At 39.7% G+C, this 27,854-nt stretch overlaps 1 protein-coding gene across 1 annotated transcript in view; it reads left to right on the top strand.

Annotated features, from left to right (window-relative positions):
* Positions 1 to 27,854, top strand: part of GPSM1 (G protein signaling modulator 1) — a 594,912-nt gene that overhangs the window by 509,415 nt on the left and 57,643 nt on the right. Inside the window, exon 12 of the mRNA XM_053695674.1 lies at positions 17,936 to 18,095. Within this exon, the coding sequence (XP_053551649.1) occupies positions 17,936 to 18,095 (160 nt within the window). The remainder of the gene's footprint in view (positions 1 to 17,935; positions 18,096 to 27,854) is intronic.

Genomic DNA, 27,854 nt, shown 5'->3' with positions numbered 1-27,854 from the left:
CTGCGCATTACAGCTTCGGACAAACTCACTTGGTCTTTTATATTATAGGATGTATTTACAATCATATTCACACCTAAACTACCTAGTATGCCCACTGCTATTGCAAAGAATAGTTTTAATTTCATGATTGTTGATGCAAAACGGATAATCCACCTTTTAATAGCAGAGAATGTTTGTGGAGGTTAAACAAAAGCCCACATAAATTGCCTAAAAGTATTAACCCAAGCCTCCCTGGTAGACAGTGGAACATCACAATTTTTGAATGTATTTTACAGTAAAAGGCAGCAAAATAAATGAATGTATATTATAATAATGTTTCACTTGTAATCATGAAACATTTTATGCATTGTTGAAATGTCAAGTTTAATTGTTCCTTAAAAAAGTTAATGGGGGCACAGTCTATATATCATACATCTTTTTGTATCGTTCTCTTTCTCTCACGCCCTTTGCTGAAATAATTAAGGCAAAAAAACAAAAAAAATGCAGCTAGTCACACTGTTGGCAAAATGTACCTGTTAGATGCTGGGAGTGAAAACAAGTAAGGTGTCATTTTTTATGTCTGAGAATATGTCAGCAAAAAATGGAATCTTTAAAGATATGTCTCATTAACTACCTGTAAAGCTATTTAAGCAAATGTGAGAAAATGTGGAGATTTAAAATTATCTTTAGAATATAAATGCAGCCTTTAACAGTGCAATTCAGTCTACATACCTAGTACATATGTGCAGTATTTTAGAAAATATTAAAGGGACAGTAAAATCAAAATTCATCTTTTGTGCTTTAGATTGTTTGTGATTTTAAACAACTTTCCAATTCTATTATCAAATTTGTTCCATTCTCTTGGTGTCCTTTGTTGAAAAGCTTACCTAGGTAGGCTCCAGTGCTGCAATGCCCTTCTGGAAACTAGCTGCTGATTGGTAGCTGCACATATATGTCTCTTGTCATTGGCTTACCACGTGTGTTCATCTAGCTCCCAGTAGTGCATTGCTGCTCATTCAAAAAAGGATATGAAAAGAACAAAGCAAATTAGGTAGAAATACATTTGAAAGTTATTTAAAATTCTACGCTCTATCTTAAAGGGATATAAAACCCACATTTTTTTTCTTTCACGATTCATACAGATCATGCAATTTTAAGCAACTTTCTAATTTACTCCTATTATCAATTTTTCTTCGTTCTCTTGGTATCTTTATTTTGAAAAGGCAAGAATGTAAGCTTAGGAGCCAGCCTATTTTTGGTTCAGACCCTGGGTAGCGCTTGCTAATTGGTGGCTACATTAAGTTGAGCAAGCGCAACCCAGGTCCTGAACCAAAAATGAGCTGGCTCCTAAACTTACAGTATATTCCTGCTTTTCAAATAAAGATACCAAGAGAACGAAGAAAAATGTATAATAGGAGTAAATTAGAAAGTTGCTTAAAATTGCTTCTCTATCTAAATCATGAAAGAAAAAAAATTGTGTTTCATATCCCTTTAATCAGCAAAGAGGGTTATGTATTTTTAAATGTGCTTACATTTTTTGTTCCAGTTTTTATTGGATTATTATATTAGCGATGTATATTGGATTTAGCAATTCCAGATTTGGAGATTTTTTTTACCTGTAATTATATTTATTAATCTTCTTGTAGCTTTGGATAATTTAATGGACTTTCTAGTGTAATTGTGTAGTGTAGTGTAGTGTTATTGTGTAGAGTAGTGTAATTGTGAAGTGTAGTGTAATTGTGTAGTGTAATTGTGTAGTGTAGTGTAATTGTGTAGTGTAATTGTGTAGTATAGTGTAATTGTGTAGTGTAATTGTGTAGTGTAATTGAGTAGTGTAGTGTAATTGTGTAGTGTAATTGTGTAGTGTAGTGTAATTGTGTAGTGTAATTGTGTAGTATAGTGTAATTGTGTAGTGTAATTGTGTAGTGTAATTGAGTAGTGTAGTGTAATTGTGTAGTGTAATTGTGTAGTGCAGTGTAATTGTTTAGTTTAATTGTGTAGTGTAGTTTAATTGTGTAGTGTAATTGTGTAGTGTAATTGTGTAGTGTAGTGTAATTGTGTAGTGTAGTGTAATTGAGTAGTGTAATTGAGTAGTGTAATTTAAATGTGTAGTGTAATTGTGTAGTTTAGTGTAATTGTTTAGTGTAATTGTGTAGTGTAGTGTAATTGTGTAGTGTAATTGTGTAGTGTAGTGTAGTGTAATTGTGTAGTGTAACTGAGTAGTGTAATTTTGTTTTCTCTAATTGTAGTTTTTTGGGGATGTTTGTAATATCATTGTTCATTTAAATGCAGCAATTTTTAGTCTAAAAGTTAATATTTTTCCATGTTATTTTTTTACATTCTCTATAAGACGATTATTAAAATGCCTGCACTATTAAATATAAAAAAAAGTGTTTACCAAACCTGCAGTGATTTTATTGAGTAATGCATTAAGATGAGAAGTTACCATGGTAAATTGTGATCCTTACTGACATATGCAACATGTGAATGCTGTTTTCTGTTACAGGATATGTGTGCATCATCCTTTTTGTAAGTTAAAGGAATAGATTTTTTTATTTTTTTTAAATAATGAATTTTAAAAGATTGTGTTTACAATATTTTTGCATGAAAAGTGTGTGTTGTGTGCTTGCAAAATTTACTAAGCAAAGGTAGAATTGATAAATTCCAGATAATTCCTTTAGATAATACTTTCAAGTTTAGGATGCATAGACAAGGAAGTGGCGAGTTCAGCCAATCACAAAATGAATGGGCATGGATGATAGGTGGGTGGGGGGGTCAGACAATGGTCATTTTTTGTCAGGTTGGCTGCTAGTAACTTTAACATAAATATGTTTCCTCATTGAGTACAATACAAATAGTGTCTCAATGGCTGCCAGTAACACGCACAATATTGCCGGCACAGTGGTGTTTTTTTTAGGGCCATATATGTAATAAAAAAGAGGCATAGAAGACCTTTTACATATAACTAAAACTCAGGGGACTTTATACAAACTGGAACTTCTAGGGCAAGATTACATACTTACGCGGTTTTGCTATCACATATACAGCGCCGCATATAAATGCAGCGCTTATATTTCACTCGTCGGCCGCAATTGTTACTTCCATAACTAACATAGAACCGCATCGCTAATCGGTATAACATATTCAGCGCAAGGACTTACGCGGCAAAAATTTAGATATTTTACTCCATTTTCACCTCACAACACATAGGCAGGTGCAGCCAGACTTGCACTGAGTATGTAAGCACCGTAACCCCCTGAAAATAGTAACTAACACCTAACGCATGCGCAATATCTATCTACCTCCTGAAAATAACTAACACCTAATGCATGCGCAATGTCTATCTACCTGTCAACCGTCATCCACAACCGTGATAACTAATAAACTATATTAACCCCTAATCCACCAACCCCCACATTGCAAAACATCTAATTAACTTAGATTCTAAAGTTATGTAAAAAAACATAAAAATGGGGGCGCTAAAATCTGGAAAGCAAATTCAATACAAATATATATGTAAATATAAAAATCTGTGTGCAGTATAGAATAATACTAGGAGTGTATCCAAACAAACATGAAAAAACAGTGATAACAACAATATGCTAATAATGATAAAATAATAAACAAAAAGTCTTTAGTGATGATCAGAGTCAATGAATAGGCAGCTTTTTTGTGACCGATGGTGATTCAGTGTATCTAGAATATGAAAAAAACCAAAAAGAAAGCGCCTCATGGTGTAGTATTTTCAAGCAATGTGAAACGATGCAGAAAGAACAAGTAGACAGGTACTCACAAGTGTGATGGCACTCTTAACGAAAAAAGTGCAAACAGGCAGGCTGACCTTTATACAGCAGTCAGGACGCTGTGACCACGGGATCTTATTTGTGGCTGGTGGGCTGGTAAGAAATCCGCAGCAAACGAAACCCTTTGGGCTGTGCAGAAGGTGTGATGCCTCCGGAATAATATCCGGTCTGAATCCCAAAGTCTTGTCAGAGGCTTCGATAGAAGAAGCCGAACAATTAGGCAACAATAAGGCAGAGAGCAGCAAGTGGAACAGGTAGATTGCTGTAGTAGCGTTAAAGTTCCTGATACAGTAGCCGAATGTAACAAGAGAGTGTTCGTAAAAGAACAAAGGACATCCAAGTATGATAAAAACAATGTTTCTTCTGTTATGTGTGATCAGTCCACGGGTCATCATTACTTCTGGGATATTATCTGCTCCCCTACAGGAAGTGCAAGAGGATTCACCCAGCAGAGTTGCTATATAGCTCCTCCCCTCTACGTCACCTCCAGTCATTCTCTTGCACCCAAAGACTAGATAGGAGGTGTGAGAGGACTATGGTGATTATACTTAGTTTTTATAACTTCAATCAAAAGTTTGTTATTTTACAATAGCACCGGAGCGTGTTATTACTTCTCTGGCAGAGTTTGAAGAAGAATCTACCAGAGTTTTTCTTATGATTTTAACCGGAGTAGTTAAGATCATATTGCTGTTTCTCGGCCATCTGAGGGAGGTAAAAACTTCAGATCAGGGGACAGCGGGCAGTTGAATCTGCATTGAGGTATGTAGCAGTTTTTATTTTCTGAATGGAATTGATGAGAAAATCCTGCCATACCGTTATAATGACATGTATGTATACTCTACACTTCAGTATTCTGGGGATGGTATTTCACCGGAATTACTCTGTAAAAGTACATTAAACCTTTTAATAGGTATTTAATTCATGTTAAACGTTTTTGCTGGAATGTAGAATCGTTTGCATTTCTGAGGTACTGAGTGAATAAATATTTGGGCATTATTTTTCCACTTGGCAGTTTGCTTGTTTTGATTATGACAGTTTCGTTTCTCTCTCACTGCTGTGTGTGAGGGGGAGGGGCCGTTTTTGGCGCTCTTTGCTACGCATCAAAAAATTCCAGTCAGTTACTCTTGTATTTTCTGCATGATCCGGTTCATCTCTAACAGAACTCAGGGGTCTTCAAACTTCTTTGAAGGGAGGTAGATTCTCTCAGCAGAGCTGTGAGACTTATGTAGTGACTGTGTTTTAAAACGTTGCTCTGTGATTTTTATGTTTAAAATTTAATTTGTGTTACTTTACTAATGGGAACAAACCTTTGCTAACAAGTTGTGTTGTTTTTAAAGAGTGATGCTATAACTGTTTTTTCAGTTCATTATTTCAACTGTCATTTAATCGTTTAGTGCTTCTTTGAGGCACAGTACGTTTTTGTTAAATAAGATTGTAACCAAGTTGCATGTTTATTGCTAGTGTGTTAAACATGTCTGATTCAGAGGAAGATACCTGTGTCATTTGTTCCAATGCCAAGGTGGAGCCCAATAGAAATTTATGTACTAACTGTATTGATGCTACTTTAAATAAAAGCCAATCTGTACAAATTGAACAAATTTCACCAAACAGCGAGGGGAGAGTTATGCCGTCTAACTCGCCTCACGTGTCAGTACCTGCGTCTCCCGCCCGGGAGGTGCGTGATATTATGGCGCCTAGTACATCTGGGCAGCCATTACAGATAACATTACAAGATATGGCTACTGTTATGACTGAAGTTTTGGCCAAGTTACCAGAACTAAGAGGCAAGCGTGATCACTCTGGGGTGAGAACAGAGTGCGCTGATAATTCTAGGGCCATGTCTGATACTGCGTCACAGCTTGCAGAGCATGAGGACGGAGAGCTTCATTCTGTAGGTGACGGTTCTGATCCAAGCAGATTGGATTCAGATATTTCAAATTTTAAATTTAAATTGGAAAACCTCCGTGTATTACTAGGGGAGGTCTTAGCGGCTCTTAACGATTGTAACACTGTTGCAATACCAGAGAAAATGTGTAGGTTGGATAAATACTTTGCGGTACCGGCGAGTACTGACGTTTTTCCTATACCTAAGAGATTAACTGAAATTGTTACTAAGGAGTGGGATAGACCCGGTGTGCCGTTCTCACCCCCTCCAATATTTAGAAAGATGTTTCCAATAGACGCCACCACACGGGACTTATGGCAAACGGTCCCTAAGGTGGAGGGAGCAGTTTCTACTTTAGCTAAGCGCACCACTATCCCGGTGGAGGATAGCTGTACTTTTTCAGATCCTATGGATAAAAAATTAGAGGGTTACCTTAAGAAAATGTTTGTTCAACAAGGTTTTATATTGCAACCCCTTGCATGCATCGCGCCGATTACGGCTGCGGCAGCATTTTGGATTGAGTCTCTGGAAGAGAACCTTAGTTCCGCTACGCTGGACGACATTACGGACAGGCTTAGAGTCCTTAAACTAGCTAATTCATTCATTTCGGAGGCCGTAGTACATTTAACCAAACTTACGGCTAAGAATTCAGGATTCGCCATTCAGGCACGTAGGGCGCTGTGGCTAAAATCCTGGTCGGCTGATGTAACTTCTAAGTCCAAATTACTTAATATACCTTTCAAGGGGCAAACTTTATTTGGGCCCGGTTTGAAAGAAATTATCGCTGACATTACAGGAGGTAAGGGCCACGCTCTACCTCAAGACAAAGCCAAAGCTAAGGCTAGACAGTCTAATTTTCGTCCCTTTCGGAATTTCAAAGCAGGTGCAGCATCAACTTCCACTGCACCAAAACAGGAAGGAGCTGTTGCTCGTTACAGACAAGGCTGGAAACCTAACCAGTCCTGGAATAAGGGCAAGCAGGCCAGAAAACCTGCTGCTGCCCCTAAGACAGCATGAACCGAGGGCCCCCGATCCGGGACCGGATCTAGTGGGGGGCAGACTCTCTCTCTTCGCCCAGGCTTGGGCAAGAGATGTCCAGGATCCCTGGGCGCTAGAGATCATATCTCAGGGATACCTTCTAGACTTCAGATTATCTCCCCCAAGAGGGAGATTTCATCTGTCAAGGTTGTCAACAAACCAAATAAAGAAAGACGCGTTTCTACGCTGTGTACAAGATCTATTATTAATGGGAGTGATCCATCCGGTTCCGCGGTCGGAACAAGGACAAGGGTTTTACTCAAACCTGTTTGTGGTTCCCAAAAAAGAGGGAACTTTCAGGCCAATCTTGGATTTAAAGATCCTAAACAAATTCCTAAGAGTTCCATCGTTCAAAATGGAAACTATTCGGACAATCTTACCCATGATCCAAAAGGGTCAGTACATGACCACAGTGGATTTAAAGGATGCTTACCTTCACATACCGATTCACAAAGATCATTACCGGTATCTAAGGTTTGCCTTCTTAGACAGGCATTACCAGTTTGTAGCCCTTCCATTCGGATTGGCTACGGCTCCAAGAATCTTCACAAAGGTTCTGGGTGCCCTTCTAGCGGTTCTGAGACCGCGAGGAATTTCGGTAGCTCCGTACCTAGACGACATTCTGATACAAGCTTCAAGCTTTCAAACTGCCAAGTCTCATACAGAGTTAGTTCTGGCATTTCTAAGGTCGCATGGATGGAAAGTGAACGAAAAGAAGAGTTTTCTCTTGCCTCTCACAAGAGTTCCATTCTTGGGGACTCTTATAGATTCTGTAGAAATGAAGATTTATCTGACAGAAGACAGATTAACAAAGCTTCTAAATGCATGCCGTGTCCTTCATTCCATTCAACTCCCGTCAGTAGCTCAATGCATGGAGGTGATCGGCTTAATGGTAGCAGCAATGGACATAGTACCCTTTGCACGCCTACATCTCAGACCGCTGCAATTGTGCATGCTGAGTCAGTGGAATGGGGATTACTCAGATTTGTCCCCCACTCTGAATCTGGATCAAGAGACCAGAAACTCTCTTCTATGGTGGCTTTCTCGGCCACATCTGTCCAGGGGGATGCCGTTCAGCAGGCCGGACTGGACAATTGTAACAACAGACGCCAGCCTTCTAGGTTGGGGCGCTGTCTGGAATTCTCTGAAGGCTCAGGGACTATGGAGTCAGGAGGAAAGTCTCCTGCCAATAAACATTCTGGAATTGAGAGCAGTTCTCAATGCCCTTCTAGCTTGGCCCCAGTTAAAGACTCGGGGGTTCATCAGGTTTCAGTCGGACAACATCACGACTGTAGCTTACATCAACCATCAGGGAGGGACAAGAAGCTCCCTAGCAATGATAGAAGTATCAAAGATAATTCGCTGGGCAGAGTCTCACTCTTGCCACCTGTCAGCAATCCACATCCCGGGAGTGGAGAACTGGGAGGCGGATTTCTTGAGTCGCCAGACTCTTCATCCGGGGGAGTGGGAACTTCATCCGGAGGTCTTTGCCCAAATACTTCGACGTTGGGGCAAACCAGAGATAGATCTCATGGCGTCTCGCCAGAACGCCAAACTTCCTCGCTACGGATCCAGATCCAGGGATCCGGGAGCGGTTCTGATAGATACTTTGACAGCACCTTGGAACTTCAGGATGGCTTATGTGTTTCCACCCTTCCCGCTGCTTCCTCGATTGATTGCCAAGATCAAACAGGAGAGAGCATCAGTGATTCTAATAGCGCCTGCATGGCCGCGCAGGACTTGGTATGCAGATCTAGTGGACATGTCATCCTGTCCGCCTTGGTCTCTACCTCTAAGACAGGACCTTCTGATTCAGGGTCCATTCAAACATCAAAGTCTAACTTCTCTGAAGCTGACTGCTTGGAAATTGAACGCTTGATTTTATCAAAACGTGGTTTTTCTGAGTCGGTTATTGATACCCTGATACAGGCTAGGAAGCCTGTTACCAGAAAGATTTACCATAAAATATGGCGTAAATACCTATACTGGTGTGAATCCAAAGATTACTCCTGGAGTAAGGTTAGGATTCCTAGGATATTGTCTTTTCTACAAGAAGGTTTAGAAAAGGGTTTATCGGCTAGCTCATTAAAGGGACAGATCTCAGCTCTGTCCATTTTGTTACACAGGCGTCTGTCAGAAAATTCAGACATCTAGGCCTTTTGTCAGGCTTTAGCTAGGATCAAGCCTGTGTTTAAAACTGTTGCTCCGCCATGGAGTTTAAACTTAGTTCTTAACGTTTTACAGGGTGTTCCGTTTGAACCCCTTCATTCCATTGATATAAAATTGTTATCTTGGAAAGTTCTATTTTTAATGGCTATTTCCTCGGCTCGTAGAGTCTCTGAGTTATCAGCCCTACATTGTGATTCTCCTTATCTGATCTTTCACTCAGGCAAGGTAGTTCTGCGTACTAAACCTGGGTTCTTACCTAAGGTTGTCTCTAACAGGAATATCAATCAAGAGATTGTTGTTCCATCCTTGTGTCCAAATCCTTCTTCAAAGAAGGAACGTCTTCTACACAATCTGGATGTAGTTCGTGCCCTCAAGTTCTACTTGCAGGCAACTAAAGATTTTCGCCAAACTTCTTCCCTGTTTGTCGTTTATTCTGGACAGAGGAGAGGTCAAAAAGCTTCTGCTACCTCTCTCTCTTTTTGGCTTCGTAGCATAATACGTTTAGCCTATGAGACTGCTGGACAGCAGCCTCCTGAAAGAATTACAGCTCATTCCACTAGAGCTGTGGCTTCCACTTGGGCCTTTAAGAATGAGGCCTCTGTTGAACAGATTTGCAAGGCTGCAACTTGGTCTTCGCTTCATACTTTTTCCAAATTTTACAAATTTGACACTTTTGCTTCTTCGGAGGCTATTTTTGGGAGAAAGGTTCTTCAGGCAGTGGTTCCTTCTGTATAATGAGCCTGCCTATCCCTCCCGTCATCCGTGTACTTTTGCTTTGGTATTGGTATCCCAGAAGTAATGATGACCCGTGGACTGATCACACATAACAGAAGAAAACATAATTTATGCTTACCTGATAAATTCCTTTCTTCTGTTGTGTGATCAGTCCACGGCCCGCCCTGTTTTTTACGGCAGGTACATATTTTTTAAATTATAATTCAGTCACCACTACACCCTTGGCTTCTCCTTTCTCGTTGGTCTTTGGTCGAATGACTGGAGGTGACGTAGAGGGGAGGAGCTATATAGCAACTCTGCTGGGTGAATCCTCTTGCACTTCCTGTAGGGGAGCAGATAATATCCCAGAAGTAATGATGACCCGTGGACTGATCACACAACAGAAGAAAGGAATTTATCAGGTAAGCATAAATTATGTTTTTAATATGCTAAGCAACGCGTTTCTCGGCCGCAATGCTCTGGCCGTTTCCTTGGGCTAATTTAAAAAAAGCCTAAGTCTAACCCCCAGATAGGTTCTCACGTTCCTGAAGTCCGGCGCTGAAGTCTTTTTCCAAGCGGTGACCTCTTCTTTCTTCTTCCAGGAACAAGCCGGTGCGGAGCAGTTAGACTTTTAGGGGGCTTAGTAATTTAATTAGTTATTTGCGTTATGTGGGTTTGGTGGATTAGGGGTTAATAGATTGATGATGTTTGTTGAGATGTGGGTTAATGGCGGATTAGGGGTTATTAGTTTTAATAGGGACTTTGCGATGTGGGTTAATGGCGGATTAGGGGTTAATACTTGTATTAGGTAGTTTGCGATGTTGGGGTTGGCGGATTTAGGGGTTAATACTTTTAGTAGGTAGATCGCGATGTTGGTGAATGGCAGATTAGGGGTTAATAAATTTATTAGGTAGATTGCGATGTGGGTGAATGGCAGATTAGGGGTTAATAGTTTAATTAGGCGTATTGCATTGTGGGGGGTTGTCGGTTTCGGGTTTAATACATTTATTATTAGTTCTGATGTGGGTTTGATTGCAGATATAGGGTGTCGCGTTTATTTTTGGGAGGCGTGTTAGACTTTTACAGGAGATGTGATTTTTTTTTATTTTCTTAGGCGCTGGCAATTTCTAAAGTGAACTGCCGGCGCAGTATATGTGATACCCCGATGTGCAAGGTGAAATTATGGGCGGCGCGGGTTTCAGCAGTTATACTGATGCTTGCGCTGGATATGTAATCTCGCCCCTAGCTGATAGATATGCTTCATGAACTGTTGATTGGGCAAATCAGCACATTCGTAAGCTCTGCACGCTGTTCATGCACATGGTCAGTGTCTGTGTTGTAAAAAAAAAAAGTTCACACGTTGCATGATTTATTGGAAAGCCGCCTATTTCTGGCAGTATAACCCAGCCCACCTTTGATTACCATATCATTATACAGGATTTAAAGGAATAGTCTGGTCAAAATTAAACTTTCATGATTCAGATAGAGCAGCGGTTATCAACCAGTGGTCTATAGACCACTGGTGGTCCATGAGAAGATGTTGGTGGTCCTTGACACCATCAAGCAGGAATGAATCTCCTCTTATGGTGTCACCCCCATTGCCCCGCAACTCCCTACAGTGCCTGGCTGGACATCAGTGAAAACTGACGGAGAAGGAGTTAAATTACAATCTCCCTATGCACGTTGCGTAGTACTGCGCAACTTGCGTAGCTAGATTGTATTTTTAACTCCTCCCACCCGGCACGCTGCTCAGAGGAAGATGCTTCCATTCTAAAGCAAGCAGAGGTTGGTATAGTCTTGGCTTGAAATAATGGAATTAAAATATTTATTTATAAAATATTTTACCAGGAAGGATACATTGAGATTTCTCTCGTTTTCAAGTATGTCCTGGGACCACAAAACATTGCATTGATACAATAGGGTACAATAAAATACAAAAACAATAATAATACACAATATATGCAAACATTTAACATAGAGCAGGTAAGAAATATATAATCAACCATGACAGGTGCATTCTGTTTTGAGATATGTAGAGAGGGATCTCTTAAAGGATATTAGGCTTGGGGAAGATTTGAAAGTGTGCGGGAGGTCGCTACATAATTGTGGTGCTCTGTAGGAAAAGGAGGATCGAGCTGCTTTCTTTTTGTATTGAGGCAAGCTAAATTATGTGCTGTTATTGGATCGGAGGTTATAGGAGGTGGGAATAACAGGGCAAAGCATTCTGCTCAGGTAGGGTGGGAGCTTCCCAGAAAGGCTCTTAAACACAAGGCAGGAAAGATGGAGGATGCGTCTGGATTCCAGCGACAGCCAGTTTAGTTCTTTTAGCATGTCACAATGGTGGGTCCTGTAGTTACATTGTAGCACAAAGCGGCAGAACGAGTTATACAATGTATTAAGTTTATTAAGGTGAGTTTGTGGTGCAGGTGCATATACTACGTCCCCATAATCCATGATTGGCATCAGCATTTGCTGTACAATCTTTTCCTTTACTGTAGGGCTGAGGCAAGATTTGTTTCTGTACAGGGCACCTAGTTTTGGATAAAGTTTAGATGCAAGTTTTTCTGTGTGGAGGCCAAAAGATAGATTGGGGTCTAACAACATACCCAAGTATTTGAAAGAGTGGACTGCGGTCAGCGTGCAATTGGATTTTGTTTTGATGCGAAGATGTGAATTTTGTAATTTGTGTAATTTAGGTCCGGTTCTAAAGATCATTGTGACAGTTTTGTCAGTGTTTAGGAAGAGTTTGTTTTTTGAGATCCACTTTTCTACCTCTATGAACTGGTCTTGGAGCACTGCTTCAAGCTGTGGCAGATCAGAATTGTTTGCATAGATTACCCTGTCATCTACATACATGTGTACAGTTGAGGATTTGCAGACATTAGGCAGATCATTTATAAATAATGTGAATAGTAGGGGGCCGAGAATGGAACCTTGGGGTACACCACACGTGACTGGGAGAGGGAGGGAGTCACTGTCAGAAATGGAGACATATTGTGATCGATTCGATACATATGATCGAAACCAGGTTAACGGACGATCAGCAATACCAGAGTTTTTTAGTTTGAGCAGTAGTATGTTGTGGTCTACTGTGTCAAAGGCCTTTGCAAAATCAAGGGAAATAGCTCCAGTTAGGTCTCCTTGTTCCATGCCAGTTTGGATGTCGTTGCAAACTTTTAGGAGGGCAGTTGTAGTGGAGTGATCCGGGCGAAAACCTGATTGATCAGGGGTCAGATAGTTAGATTGTTGGTAATACTCACATAATTGCGTATGGACGCATTTTTCTACGATTTTTGACAATACGTTAACCTACCACTGCCTGCACTGATATCATGTGAGTGTGACATGACTACAGGGGTTAGTGTTTCTGTTTTACTGTTTATGTGTGTGTGTATGGTGTGTGTGTGTATGTGACTGTGTGTGTATTTATGCATGTATGTGTGTTTGTGTATGTTTGTGGAACCAAACATACACAAACCTTGTAAACCTTGTTACTACAGCATGGGGGGCAGGGGGTAAACAGTGTCACTATACAGTACGTACCACTATATACAGTATGGGGGGGTGGACCATGTCACAGACTACTGTGGTCACTTTATAAAGTACTGGGCGGGTATGGTCAGGCCAGCCGTCTCACCGGCAGATTACAGACTGTGTCACTAACTTACTATATACAGTACTGGGGGGTTAAATAGAGTCTTTATATACAGTAATAGGGGGTCAGACCATCTCACAGACTGTGGGCACAGGGTACCTCCTTTTGCAGACATGTAATCTGAATATGATTCACATTTTTTTCTGTGTTATATGTAAAAAAAAAAAACTATGTATTAAATTCACCTTTTTTTGGAGGGGAGAGGGGTGGTGGGGGGCCCCTTCTTAGATTCTTGCACCTGGGCCCTGTGGTTTCTAGTTACGCCTCTGAGGGCGATCATTAGAAACCAAGGTTAACTCCCCACTTTTATGGATAGGCGCTACTCTTGCAGTTTTCCAAAGTTTGGGTATGTATCCAGACACCAAGGATTCGTTAATTAGGGTTGTGACGGGTTTAGCAATTGCCGGCACACTGAGCTTCAACAGCATTGCTGGGATTTGATTAGGTCCAGACTGGTTTTTCATTTTTAGATTATTAAGGTGTTTCTTAATGACATTGATGGGTACAGGTCTAAAATTGAACTTCTCTATATTGGGTCTTTGCTGATTTAGTGGGGCCTGATCCACATTTTTAGTTTCAGGATGCGTGTCATTTATTAGTTTGTCAATCAGGGTGGTGGAGCATCTGACAGAATAACTATTAAAGGCATTTGCTACTTCTAAGGGGAGTTGCAGGGTATGGTTGTCCACATTGACAGTGGGGGTTGGGAGTGGATTGGAGGATTTTGTAAGTTATTTATGAGTTTCCAAAACTTTCTAGGGTTTGATATGTTATTGTTCAGATTTTCACAGAAATATTGGGCCTTGGCCAATTTTGTTTGTTTAATGCATATGTTTCGCCATTGTTTATATACACAGTGATCGTTCATAGAGCCTGTATGCTCTACACATTTGAATGAGGTCAGCTGTGATCCAGTTCAAGTGTGCTCCTTTTACTCTCACCTTACGCAGCAGGGCATGTAAATTCCAAACTTGTTTGGATTGAAAGAATTCAACTGCAGAGGCTAGATCAGGGATTAGGTTTAATCTGTGCCAGGGGAGGTTCTTTATGTCATTTAGAAATTATTGAAGATTAAATTTTTTGAAGGAATATATAAAAAAAGAAAAAATGTTTTTACCTGTCTCTTTGTAGTAGTTTTCCTAATTCCTTCAGATGGACTTACATCACTGTTTGTCTTCCTCCCCTCCATCTTCTTTTTTTTTTTATTAAATATGAATAATTCCAGTGCACAAAGCCATTCCACCTGAATTCCAGTAATTGCCATCCAGCAGATCAGCCATATCCCACCAGTATTATAGTAATTGCCATCCAGCAGATCAGCCATATCCCACCAGTATTATAGTAATTGCCATCCAGCAGATCAGCCATATCCCACCAGTATTATAGTAATTGCCATCCAGCAGATCAGCCATATCCCATCAGTATTATAGCAATTGCCATCCAGCAGATCAGCCATATCCCACCAGTATTATAGTAATTGCCATCCAGCAGATCAGCCATATCCCACCAGTATTATAGTAATTGCCATCCAGCAGATCAGCCATATCCCACCAGTATTATAGTAATTGCCATCCAGCAGATCAGCCATATCCCACCAGTATTATAGTAATTGCCATCCAGCAGATCAGCCATATCCCACCAGTATTATAGTAATTGCCATCCAGCAGATCAGCCATATCCCATCAGTATTATAGCAATTGCCATCCAGCAGATCAGCCATATCCCACCAGTATTATAGTAATTGCCATCCAGCAGATCAGCCATATCCCATCAGTATTATAGCAATTGCCATCCAGCAGATCAGCCATATCCCACCAGTATTATAGTAATTGCCATCCAGCAGATCAGCCATATCCCATCAGTATTATAGCAATTGCCATCCAGCAGATCAGCCATATCCCACCAGTATTATAGTAATTGCCATCCAGCAGATCAGCCATATCCCACCAGTATTATAGTAATTGCCATCCAGCAGATCAGCCATATCCCACCAGTATTATAGTAATTGCCATCCAGCAGATCAGCCATATCCCATAAGTATTATAGCAATTGCCATCCAGCAGATCAGCCATATCCCACCAGTATTATAGTAATTGCCATCCAGCAGATCAGCCATATCCCACCAGTATTATAGTAATTGCCATCCAGCAGATCAGCCATATCCCATCAGTATTATAGCAATTGCCATCCAGCAGATCAGCCATATCCCACCAGTATTATAGTAATTGCCATCCAGCAGATCAGCCATATCCCATCAGTATTATAGCAATTGCCATCCAGCAGATCAGCCATATCCCACCAGTATTATAGTAATTGCCATCCAGTAGATCAGCCATATCCCATCAGTATTATAGCAATTGCCATCCAGCAGATCAGCCATATCCCACCAGTATTATAGTAATTGCCATCCAGCAGATCAGCCATATCCCACCAGTATTATAGTAATTGCCATCCAGCAGATCGGCCATATCCCATCAGTATTATAGTAATTGCCATCCAGCAGATCAGCCATATCCCATCAGTATTATAGCAATTGCCATCCAGCAGATCAGCCATATCCCACCAGTATTATAGTAATTGCCATCCAGCAGATCAGCCATATCCCACCAGTATTATAGTAATTGCCATCCAGCAGATCAGCCATATCCCACCAGTATTATAGTAATTACCAGTAACATCAGTCGTGATTAGCTCACATCCATATTGAGAGCTTTCTGATATAAACTTAATTTATGACTCCAATGTCTGTCCATGATCATTAGTAGTTTTTAATAATTCCTAACTGGGGAGGTAACTTGGAAGTCTTGTGGTCCTTTTAAACATAATTCTTTTTTTTCCCACTTTCTGCCTCTCTGTTTCCACTCACCCCTCATCTGTCATTTGGAAGTATTCTCTCAGTTCTGTCATTCAATTAGTTAATTCCAAAAAATTATTCTTAAAAATGTGTAAATATATACATAATGTAAACTTTGCTATGGTTATACTAGTTATGTACAGTATGTGTGTAATGTGTATATACGTGTGTATATATATATATATATATATATATATATATATATATATATATATATTTATATATACACACACATTATAGAGGTTTGTACCTTTTAAAAAAAATCATGTTAGTGGATTCAAAATTGTGAGTTTAGTGGTCCTTGGGGTCCGAAAGGTTGGCGACCAGTGAGATAGAGCATGCAATTTTAAGCAACTTTCTAATTTACTCCTATTATCAATTTTTCTTCATTCTCTTGGTATCTTTATTTAAATGTAAGCTGCCGGCACATTTTTGGTTCAGAACCTGGGTAGCGCTTGCTGATAGGTGGCGACATTTAGACACCAATCAGAAAGCGCTACCCAGGTGCTGAACCAAAAATTGGCTGGCTTCTATGCTTACATTCTTGCTTTTTCAAATAAAGATACCAAGAGAATGAAGAAAAATTGATAATAGGAGTAAATTAGAAAGTTGCTTAAAATTTCTGCTCTATCTGATTCATGAAAGTTTAATTTTGACTTGACTATCCCTAGAACAATCAACAGAAAGTATAGCACAACAGTTTTGAAAGATTATCAGTCAATTAATCAGGTTCTCTATAAATTAGATTTACTTCCTCCAAGGATTTAGAGTAAATTATTTTCTGCTTAGCCCTGTGATTGATACACCCTTGAGAAAACATATTGTAGGACCATGAAACCCAACATTTTTACTTTATGATTCAGATAGAGCATGTCATTTTAAACAACTTCCCAACTGATAGGTGGGGGTCACAATTCCCAAAAAGTCATCACTGCTAGATTGATTTATAGTGCATACTCATTTGCTCTGCGCCATTGGCATGATGTATTCGGCAATAGGGTAATGAGCATGACATGCAGCCAATAGTCATATCCTTGGTGGGTTATGTGCCATGTGAAAATGTAATGCTATAGCAATCGTGACTTAAAGGGACACAAAACCCCAATTTTTTCTTTTTACAATTCAGATAGAGAATACAATTTTAAACAACATTCAAATGCAATTGTATTATTTAATTAGCTTAATTCTTCAGATATCCTTTGTTAAAGAATAGCAATGCACATGGGTGAGCCAATTACACAAGGTGTCTATGTGCAGCCACCAATCAGCAGCTACTGAGCCTATTTATATATGCTTTTCAACAAACGATATAAAGAGAATGAAGCAAATTAGATAATATAAGTAAATTGGAAAGTTCTTTAAAATTGCATGTTTTTTCTAAATCATGACAAACAATTTGGATTTCATGTCCCTTTAATAGAGGTATTTCTGCAAATACATGTATGTTACAAAATGGCATCTATTACTGTGCACTTCAGATATTACATTTATGTTTGTTTAACGTATTTGTTTTGTACAAACATTTAGTGAAGATGTTACAGTATTATAAGAAAGATCAGACACAGATCAGATTTAACTGGGATTGTCTGAAACTGTCCCTAATCATAAACCAGCTATGCTGGTATCTTCCTCGTGTTGGAAGACTGAATAATATACCCCATTCCTGCCCCAACAGAGCGGCATGCAGATTATGGGATCTGCAATCAATATTTACTGTAAAAGAAAATCACTGTACACATCAATCATACTAGAAAAAGCCTTCAGCTTCCTTGTCTTTAACCCAAGAAAAGCGAGCAAGGAAATCCGTATTAAATTAGCTGCATGGCTTTGTTTTTCAGAAAATCAATCGTGCTCCTTCAGATGAAGAATGCTTCTTTGACCTACTGAGTAAATTTCAGAGCAACCGGATGGATGATCAACGATGCACGTTAGATGATACTGAAAGCGGTATTACCGAATCTTCCCCTACCAACATGCCAGCACTAGAAGACAGGATATGTGAGTATAGCAGTACTGCACCTCTGAGATTTCAGATATGCTGGGGCAAAAAAATTGTGTTGTATTATAAAACTAGTAGCCCGATAATCTATCATGATCTGTCAGGGCTGCAAAGTCAATGACGGAATGGTTTAAAGGCGTATTTTACACTGTGAGCTGTGTATCTCGCTAAGGGTGTAACTCACATTTCAGTATGTGATGGTGAGAAACATACAGGATACTGCACAATAAAATAAGCATATCAAAAGTGTATTGAATATACACTATCAAAATCAAAACCGCATTAAAACTTGCACAAACAGAACGCATACAAACAAGTTTTAGAAACCCACTGCAAGATGCAATTTCACCAGAAATGCTTGTGCAATGATAAATGCCGACAGCGTATGCTGTCTGCATTTAGCGGTGCCGGGGCGGGCATGTTCGCCACAGCGAATCGTGTCCATCTGACATTTCATAAATCTACCCCTTTGTCATACAAATGATCCTTAAATTATACAGAAAAACTGTGTTCAATGTGAGCTTGTAAAACTGGTATTTTACAAAAAAAAGTTGCAATCGTAAACAAGAAAATGCAAAGAGTTCTTTTATATTTTTATTTTGAAACGATTCTAGCAGCCTTGGCGAGTGGACTAAACAGTATCGCCTAGATTTAGAGTTCTGCGTTAGCCGTCAAAAGCAGTGTTAAGGGCTCCTAACACTGCTTTTTACCGCCCGCTGGTATTTAGAGTCAGCCAGGAAAGGGTCTAACCCTCACTTCCAAGCCGCGACTTTTCCATACCGCAGATCCCCTTACGCCAATTGCGTATCCTATCTTTTCAATGGGATCTTCCTAACGCCGGTATTTAGAGTCTTGGCTGAAGTGAGCATTAGACCCTCTACCGACAAGACTCCAGCCGCAGAAAAAAGTCAGTAGTTAAGAGCTTTCTGGGCTAACGCCGGTTCATAAAGCTCTTAACTACTGTGCTCTAAAGTACACTAACACCCATAAACTACCTATGTACCCCTAAACCGAGGCCTCCCCACATCGCCGCCACTTTAATAAAAAATTTTAACCCCTAATCTGCCGACCGCACATCACCGCCACCTACATTATACCTATGTACCCCTAATATGCTGCCCCTAACATCGCCGACCCCTATATTATATTAATTAACCCCTAATCTGCCACCCCCTAACGTCGCTGCTACCTAACTACACTTATTAACCCCTAATCTGCCGACCGGACCTCGCCGCTACTATAATAAATGTATTAACCCCTAAACCGCCGCACTCCCACCTCGCAAACCCTATAATAAACAGTATTAACCCCTAATCTGCCCTCCTTAACATCGCCGCCACTTACCTACAATTATTAACACCTAATCTGCCGACCGGACCTCGCCGCTACTCTAATAAATGTATTAACCCCTAAAGCTAAGTCTAACCCTAACCCTAACACCCCCCTAAGTTAAATATAATTTTATTCTAACAAAATAAATTAAATATTATTATCTAAAGTATTCCTATTTAAAGCTAAATACTTACCTGTAAAATAAACCCTAATACTGTATAGCTACAATATAACGAATAATTATATTGTAGCTATTTTAGGATTTATATTTATTTTACAGGCAACTTTGTATTTATTTTAACTAGGTACAATAGCTATTAAATAGTTATTTACTATTTAATAGCTGCCTAGTTAAAATAATTACAAAATTACCTGTAAAATAAATCCTAACCTAAGTTACAATTAAACCTAACACTACACTATCAATAAATTAATTAAATAAATTAACTACAATTACATACAATTAAATAAACTAAACTAAATTACAAAAAAACAACACTAAATTACAAAAAATAAAAAAAAGATTACAAGAATTTTAAGCTAATTACACCTACTCTAAGCCCCCTAATAAAATAACAAAGCCCCCCAAAATAAAAAAAATCCCTACCCTAATCTAAATTAAAAAAGTTAACAGCTCTATTACCTTACCAGCCCTTAAAAGGGCTTTTTGCGGGGCATGCCCCAAAGAAATCAGCTCTTTTGTCTGTAAAAAAAAAACACAATACCACCCCCCAACATTAAAACCCACCACCCACATACCCCTACTCTAACCCACACCCCCCTTAAATAAACATAACACTACCCCCCTGAAGATCTCCCTACCTTGAGTCGTCTTCACCCAGCCGAGCACCGATGGACCAAAAGAAGACATCCGGAGCGGCAGAAGTCTTCATCCTATCCGGGCAGAAGAGGACATCCGGACCGGCAGACATCTTCATCCAAGCGGCATCTTCTATCTTCATCCATCCGACAAGGAGCGGCTCCATCTTCAAGACCTCCGGCGCGGAACATCTTTCTTGACCAACGACTAGACGACGAATGAAGGTTCCTTTAAGTGACGTCATCCAAGTTGGCGTCCCTCGAATTCCGATTGGCTGATAGGATTCTATCAGCCAATTGGAATTAAGGTAGGAAAAATCTGATTGGCTGATTGAATTAGCCAATCAGATTCAAGTTCAATCGGATTGGCTGATCCAATCAGCCAATCAGATTGAACTTGAATCTGATTGGCTGATTCAATCAGCCAATCAGATTTTTCCTACCTTAATTCTGATTGGCAGAATACTATCAGCCAATCGGAATTCGAGGGACGCCATCCTGGATGATGTCACTTAAAAGAACCTTCATTCGTCGTCTAGTCGTCGGTCAAGAAGGATGTTCCGCGCTGGAGGTCTTGAAGATGGAGCCGCTCCTTGTCGGATGGATGAAGATAGAAGATGCCGCTTGGATGAAAATGTCTGCCGGTCCGGATGTCCTCTTCTGCCCGGATAGGATGAAGACTTCTGCCGCTCCGGATGTCTTCTTTTGGTCCATCGGTGCTCGGCTGGGTGAAGACAAATCAAGGTAGGGAGCTCTTCAGGGGGTAGTGTTAGGTTTATTTAAGGGGGGTTTGGGTTAGAGTAGGGGTATGTGGGTGGTGGGTTGTAATGTTGGGGGTGGTATTGTGTTTTTTTACAGGCAAAAGAGCTGATTTCTTTGGGGCATGCCCTGCAAAAAGCCCTTTTAAGGGCTGGTAAGGTAATAGAGCTGTTAACTTTTTTAATTTAGATTAGGGTAAGGATTTTGTTTTATTTTGGGGGGGCTTTGTTATTTTATTAGGGGGCTTAGAGTAGGTGTAATTAGCTTAAAATTCTTGTAATCTTTTTTTATTTTTTGTAATTTAGTGTTTGTTTTTTTTGTAATTTAGTTTAGTTTATTTATTTGTATGTAATTGTAGTTAATATATTTAATTGATTTATTGATAGTGTAGTGTTAGGTTTAATTGTAACTTAGGTTAGGATTTATTTTACAGGTAATTTTGTAATTATTTTAACTAGGTAGCTATTAAATAGTAAATAACTATTTAATAGCTATTGTACCTAGTTAAAATAAATACAAAGTTGCCTGTAAAATAAATATAAATCCTAAAATAGCTACAATATAATTATTCGTTATATTGTTGCTATATTAGGGTTTATTTTACAGGTAAGTATTTAGCTTTAAATAGGAATACTTTAGTTAATAATATTTCATTTATTTAGTTAGAATAAAATTATATTTAACTTAGGGGGGTGTTAGGGTTAGGGTTAGACATAGCTTTAGGGGTTAATACATTTATTAGAGTAGCGGCGAGGTCCGGTCGGCAGATTAGGGGTTAATACTTGAAGTTAGGTGGTGTTGATGTTAGGGAGGGCAGATTAGGGGTTAATAACATTTATTATAGTGTTTGTGAGACGGGAGTGTGGCGGTTTAGGGGTTAATACATTTATTATAGTGGCGGCGAGGTCCGGTCGGCAGATTAGGGGTTAATAAGTTTAGGTAAGGTAGCGGCGACGTTGGGGAGGCAGATTAGGGGTTAATAAATATTATGTAGGTGTCGGCGATGTTAGGGGCAGCAGATTAGGGGTACATAGGTATAATGTAGGTTGCGGTGGTGTCCGGAGCGGCAGATTAGGGGTTAATAGTATAATGCAGGGGTCAGCGATAGCGGGGGCTGAAGATTAGGGGTTAATAAGTGTAAGGTTAGGGGTGTTTAGACTCGGGGTACATGTTAGGGTGTTAGGTGCAGACTTAGAAACTGTTTCCCCATAGGAAACAATGGGTCTGCGTTAGGAGCTGAACGCTGCTTTTTTGCAGGTGTTAGGTTTTTTTCAGCCCAAACTGCCCCATTGTTTCCTATGGGGGAATCGTGCACGAGCACGTTTTTCCAGCTAGCCGCTACCGTAAGCAACGCTGGTATTGAGAGTTGAAGTGGCGGTAAATATGCCTGTACGCTCCCTTTTTGGAGCCTAACGCAGCCCTTCAGAGAACTCTAAATACCAGCGTTGTTTAGAAGCAGCGCTAGAAAAAAAACACGCGTAGCTAACGCACCCCTTTGGCCGCAAAACTCTAAATCTAGGTGTGTGTTCCTTAGACGTATATGAAGTTTCTTAATACTTTATATCGGAATGATCTAAGCATATTATGGGGTAGATTTATTAATTGTCGAGCGGGCATGATTCGGTCGACATTGCTAATTGCTGACAGCATACGCCGTCCGCATTTAACATTGCACAAGCATTTCACCAATTGTCCTCTAGCAGGGGCTGTCAATCATACCGATCAGATCAGACAAGTTAAGGAACAGCTGTCTTACATTTCAGGTGAGTCTGTAATGATGGGCCTCAGAATGCAGCATCCACTGCTTAATAAATGGAGCCCTTTATCTGTAGGTCTTGTGGTTTCATCTTGCCGAATGTAGGCTTGTGAGTTTGTTTCAAAATATGCATCATTTATGAAAGTGAAAGAAAAAGGCATGTTTGCAAAACTAGAAGCAAATGCAAGGAAATTACACTGAAAAATGCTTAATTTGATTTGTATTTGCTTTAAAAAAAATGTCACTATCAGTGCTGTGTGCTCCTTGTCACATTTGGTTGAACCTGTGAGAATCTGTATTTTAGTGAGTTCAATTGAGGTAATCTCAAAACCGCAGGAAATACCTAGTTCAGCTCTTTTTCTGCTCATGTGAGGGTGTGATATAGGGTTGCCTATAATACAACTTACTTAAAAATACACTTTATTTTACAATTTAATACAGTTTGGTACAACAATTCTTCATACAAATAATCTTCATTCACATAGTTCTACAAATCAACAATGTTCTACAAATCTGTGAGTTCTAATTCTCATTTAAGGCTCAGGAAGAGTAAACTGTCAGATACATAAAAAATAAATAAGAGTACAAGAGTACAATATTATATGTTTGAAATTATGATTTTGCATGTTGCATGTTGCAGTAAAATAAGGGATACAAATGTTCTAAGAGCTGATAAATAAGGGAGCCTGAGAAACTGTATAACAGTTTGGGCAAGTAAGGGAGATCCCTGAGAATAAGGAAGAGTTGGCGACCCTAGTGTGATATTTCTTACCATGATGTTGATTTTAGATCATTGGGTTCTATATCTTTATCACCTGATGAAGACCCACTTAACTACAGTGCTACTAAGATAAACTTTGCAGGGACTGTAATCATTATACTGCACACAGTAACTCCAGGCTAAAAAAAATCTAAATAATTACCAAGAACATGTAATTTATCTCCGAAAAGCAACGCTCAATAGCCGTAAGCATTGTAGCTTCTGAGCAGAACATGGCTTGTGATTGGCTAATGTGTTGTGATTTAGCAAATCACAGAATGTATTACTTTTGATACATATGGCTAATCCAGAGGAGGTGTCTAAGACCTGAAACTTTTTCCCTTGAGTAATATTTTCGGAAGATACTACCTTTGGTAGGAAGAGCAAGAAACCACCTTATCTTGATTAAAAATAAGATGAGGAGCCTCTTAAAAAGAGCAGACAATTCAGAAACTTGTCTAACGGAAAAAAATCACTGAAAGAAACAATACCCCTAAAACAAATAATATTTGTCATCAGTAGGCTCAAATGGAGGGAGGAGGCATTTCTCTACACGGGGGCCGAATTATCAAAGTCTGGCGGATATGACACACTGTTGGCATTTATCATTGCACAAGCATTTCTAGTTAAATGCTTGTGCAATGCCACCCCCTGCACATTTGCGGCCATTTGGCTGCTAGCAGGGGGTGGCAATCAACCCGATTATATCCGATCGGGTTGATTGCTGTCCGCCACCTCAGAGGTGGCGGACGAGTTAGGGAGCAGCAATCTCATGATCGCAGCTTCTTAAAGGGACACTGAACCCAAATTTTTTCTTTTGTGATTCAGATAGAGCATGCCATTTTAAGCAACTTTCTAATTTACTCCTATTATCACATTTTCTTAATTCTCTTGGTATCTTTATTTGAAATGCAGGAATGTAAGTTTAGATGCCAGCCCATTCTTGGTGAACAACTTGGGTTGTTCTTGCTGATTGTTGGATAAATTCAACCACCAATAAAAAGTGCTGTCCAGAGTACTGAACCAAAAAAAGCTTAGATGCCTTCTTTTACAAATAAAGATAGCAAGAGAACGAAGAAAAATTGATAATAGGAGTAAATTAGAAAGTTACTTAAAATTGCATGCTCTTTCTGAACCGCGAAAGAAAAAATTTGGGTTCAGTGTCCCTTTAACTCCTGTTTCTGGCGAGCCTGAAGGCTCGCACGGAAACAGATGCATACAGGGCTTGATAAATCGACCCCCAGGTCTGATTCTGACAAGAGAGAACAAAGTTCTGAATGTCCAAAAGTTTAGCAATTTTCTTAAGATATAAAACTAATATAGCTGAATAGTGACCCTGCAAAGAATTTGTGGAAAAAAATGATCCAGGCCATCCTAAAACAAATGAAGAGTGCCTGCAATAGCCATTTCTTTCACACCAGAAAAGAAAAATCTTTTCAACTTTGTGATAAACTTTCTAGTAACAGGTTTTCTCGCTTGGGCAAGTGTATCCACAACAGAATGGGGAAAAAAATGTTTTTGTGTTTTAGGATTACCCATAAATTTAGAGCTTTTAAGATTTCATGAAAAAGGACCTTATGACAAGAAAACATGGCGCAGAGGAAAGGTCTACTGAGAGACAGTGGACATTTGAATAAAATCTGCATACCAAATTCTGTGAAGTCACGCTGGAGCAATCAGAATTAATGATGAGCACTTCTGCTTTAGTTATTATATAGGGAAGAAGAACAAGTGAGGAAAAGGTAAGTAAGGTTCAGCAAACAATGTACTACTGGAGAATCTAGAAGATGAGCTTGATGGTCAATGGACCTAGCACAATACATCGGAAGCTTACACTATAACTGAGATACCATAAGGACCCCACCACTTCACAATCTGATCTAAAATCTCTTTATGTAGAGACCATTTCCCTAAATGAAGAAATTGTCGGATTAGATAATATTCCTCCCAATTGTTCACTCCTGCAGTATCGATAGCAGAAATTAAGTAATGATCGAGTTCTGCTCAAGACAGTATTCAAGAAACCTCCTTCATCACTAGAGAAATGTGAGTTCCCCCTTGATATATGTCACCACCATGACATTGCATGATCTGGAAAGGCAGATAATGCTATCCTAAGGGAAGGGGTCAAATCTGGAGAGTCTTGAAGATCACACCTCACCCCAGGTCCGCTGCCTTGGGGTCACACTAGACTCAGAACTCACATTCAACCCACATATACAAACGCTTACCAAATCCTGCCGTTCACACCTACGCAACATTTCCAGAATTCATCCCTTCCTTGCTCAAAAAACTACAAAAATACTTATTCATTCCCTCATCCTGTCACGCATTGATTATTGCAATCTACTCTTAAATGGCCTTCCAAAACACTGCCTCTCCTCCCTCCAATCTATTATGAATGCTTCTGCTAGACTCATCCACCTAAGTCGACAATCTACATCAACTGCTCCGCTCTGCCAGTCTCTACAATGGCTCCCCATACACTCAAGCATACAATTTAAAGTATTAGCCCTAACCTACAAAGCACTCAACAGTCTAACTCCCAACTATATTTCCTCTCTCATTGTGAAATACTCCCCATCCCGTCCTCTTCGATCAACCCCTGACCTACGTCTCTACACTCCTGTTATCTCTACATCCCACTCCCGCCTCCAAGACTTCGCACATGCTGCTCCTGTCCTCTGGAACTCTCTACCCCGCTCCATCAGACTGTCTCCAACCTTGTATAGCTTCAGACGATCCTTGAAAACCCACCTATTCAGAGAGGCTTACCATCTCTCCTCCATCCCGCATCCGAACCAAGCTAATACATGTACATGAACTGCCTGACTCACTTCTGCAAATACAACCGATGTAACAAGCTACCCCAACCTTATGTCTCTGCACCCTAAACCTATAGACTGTGAGCTCTCCGGAGCAGGGCCCTCTTCCTCCTGTGCTAGATTTGTTTAGTCTTGTTATGTTTTGTATTTTATCACAAATTTTTGTCATTGTATACCCCTATCATTGTACCCAGTTCTACAGAATTTGGCGGCGCTATACAAATAAATGATAATAATATAAAATAAAGAAGAAACCTCACCTCCCGAGGAAAACAAACACCCTGCGCTCTCCGGGGCCTCAAGATCGCACCCCAATCTAACAGACTGGCATCTGTGGAAAGTAATCAAATAATAGCTTGGTGATTAATCCACCAAGAAAGAGAGTGCTTTATCTTGCAATCTAAAAGGGTATTTTAAGACAGTTGACTGTAATCCCAACACCACTGCCTCAGCATGCACAATTGAAGCGGGCACAGATTAAATCGAACAAAAGGAATGGCATCTGACACAGCTACTGTCAGACATACTATTTCCATAGAGTGAGCCACTGACGGTAGTTTGGTACAAGTATCCTGCAACTTGGATCTGCGTTAATCTATGAGAGATAGATGAATGGTCAAGGATGGAGCTTGAACAATCATCCATTCAACAAGCTACATCGATAAACTGAGCTCTTATCACTGATAATAGGGCTCCCAGAAACTTGGAAAAATTCTGAGTATTGTGGTTAAATCAAACAGCAGAGCCACAAAACTGGGAGTGTTTGTCCAGAAAAAAAAAGAAATATGAGAAACTGGTGAAGAACCTTGGAAATAGAAAAAATATGCATCCTTCAAAACTATTGTGGACATATACTGACCCTGCTAGGTCAGTAATAAGATGGTGTGAATAGTTTCCATCCTGAAAGTAGGAATTCTCAGAAACTTGTTAAATGTTTTTAGATCTAAGATAAATTTGAAATGCTCAAATTTTTTGGAAGGATAAAAAAGATTGGTATAAAACCCTTCTCCCTGTTCCAAACCCAAAACTGGAACAATGAATAAGTTCCAAATTGCGAACACATGAAATAAAGGCCTTTGCATTCTCTAGGTTTTGGGACATGAGATAGAAAAATCCTTCCCATGGTCTGGACCTTAAACCTATTCTGTATTTCTGAGACACAAAGGAATGTATCCTGGGATCCTGAACCAACTGGAACAAAACCTTCTGAAAAAAGTTAGACCTGCCTCCTAACAGAATTAAATCTGTCAGGGCAGTCCCATCATGCAGATTTTGAGAAGGAAGATGACTTCTTGATCTGCTTAGATTTGTTACAGTTAGAACTGTAAGAAAAAGACGAGGGCTTTTGGTTCCTAGATTAATGAAAGGAACGGAAAACATCCCACAGCTCTATTTTTCTTAAAGTCTTTTTTCCTTGGGAGGAAAAGCACTCCCCCCCCAGTAACTTGTAGAGATTATGGCATCCAAAATAAATCAAATAAAAAATATTTCCCCTAAAATGAAGAAG

This window comes from Bombina bombina, chromosome 12, assembly GCF_027579735.1.
Source record: "Bombina bombina isolate aBomBom1 chromosome 12, aBomBom1.pri, whole genome shotgun sequence".
Taxonomy (NCBI): Eukaryota; Metazoa; Chordata; class Amphibia; order Anura; family Bombinatoridae; genus Bombina; species Bombina bombina.
This window is presented reverse-complemented; position numbering and strand designations above follow the sequence as displayed.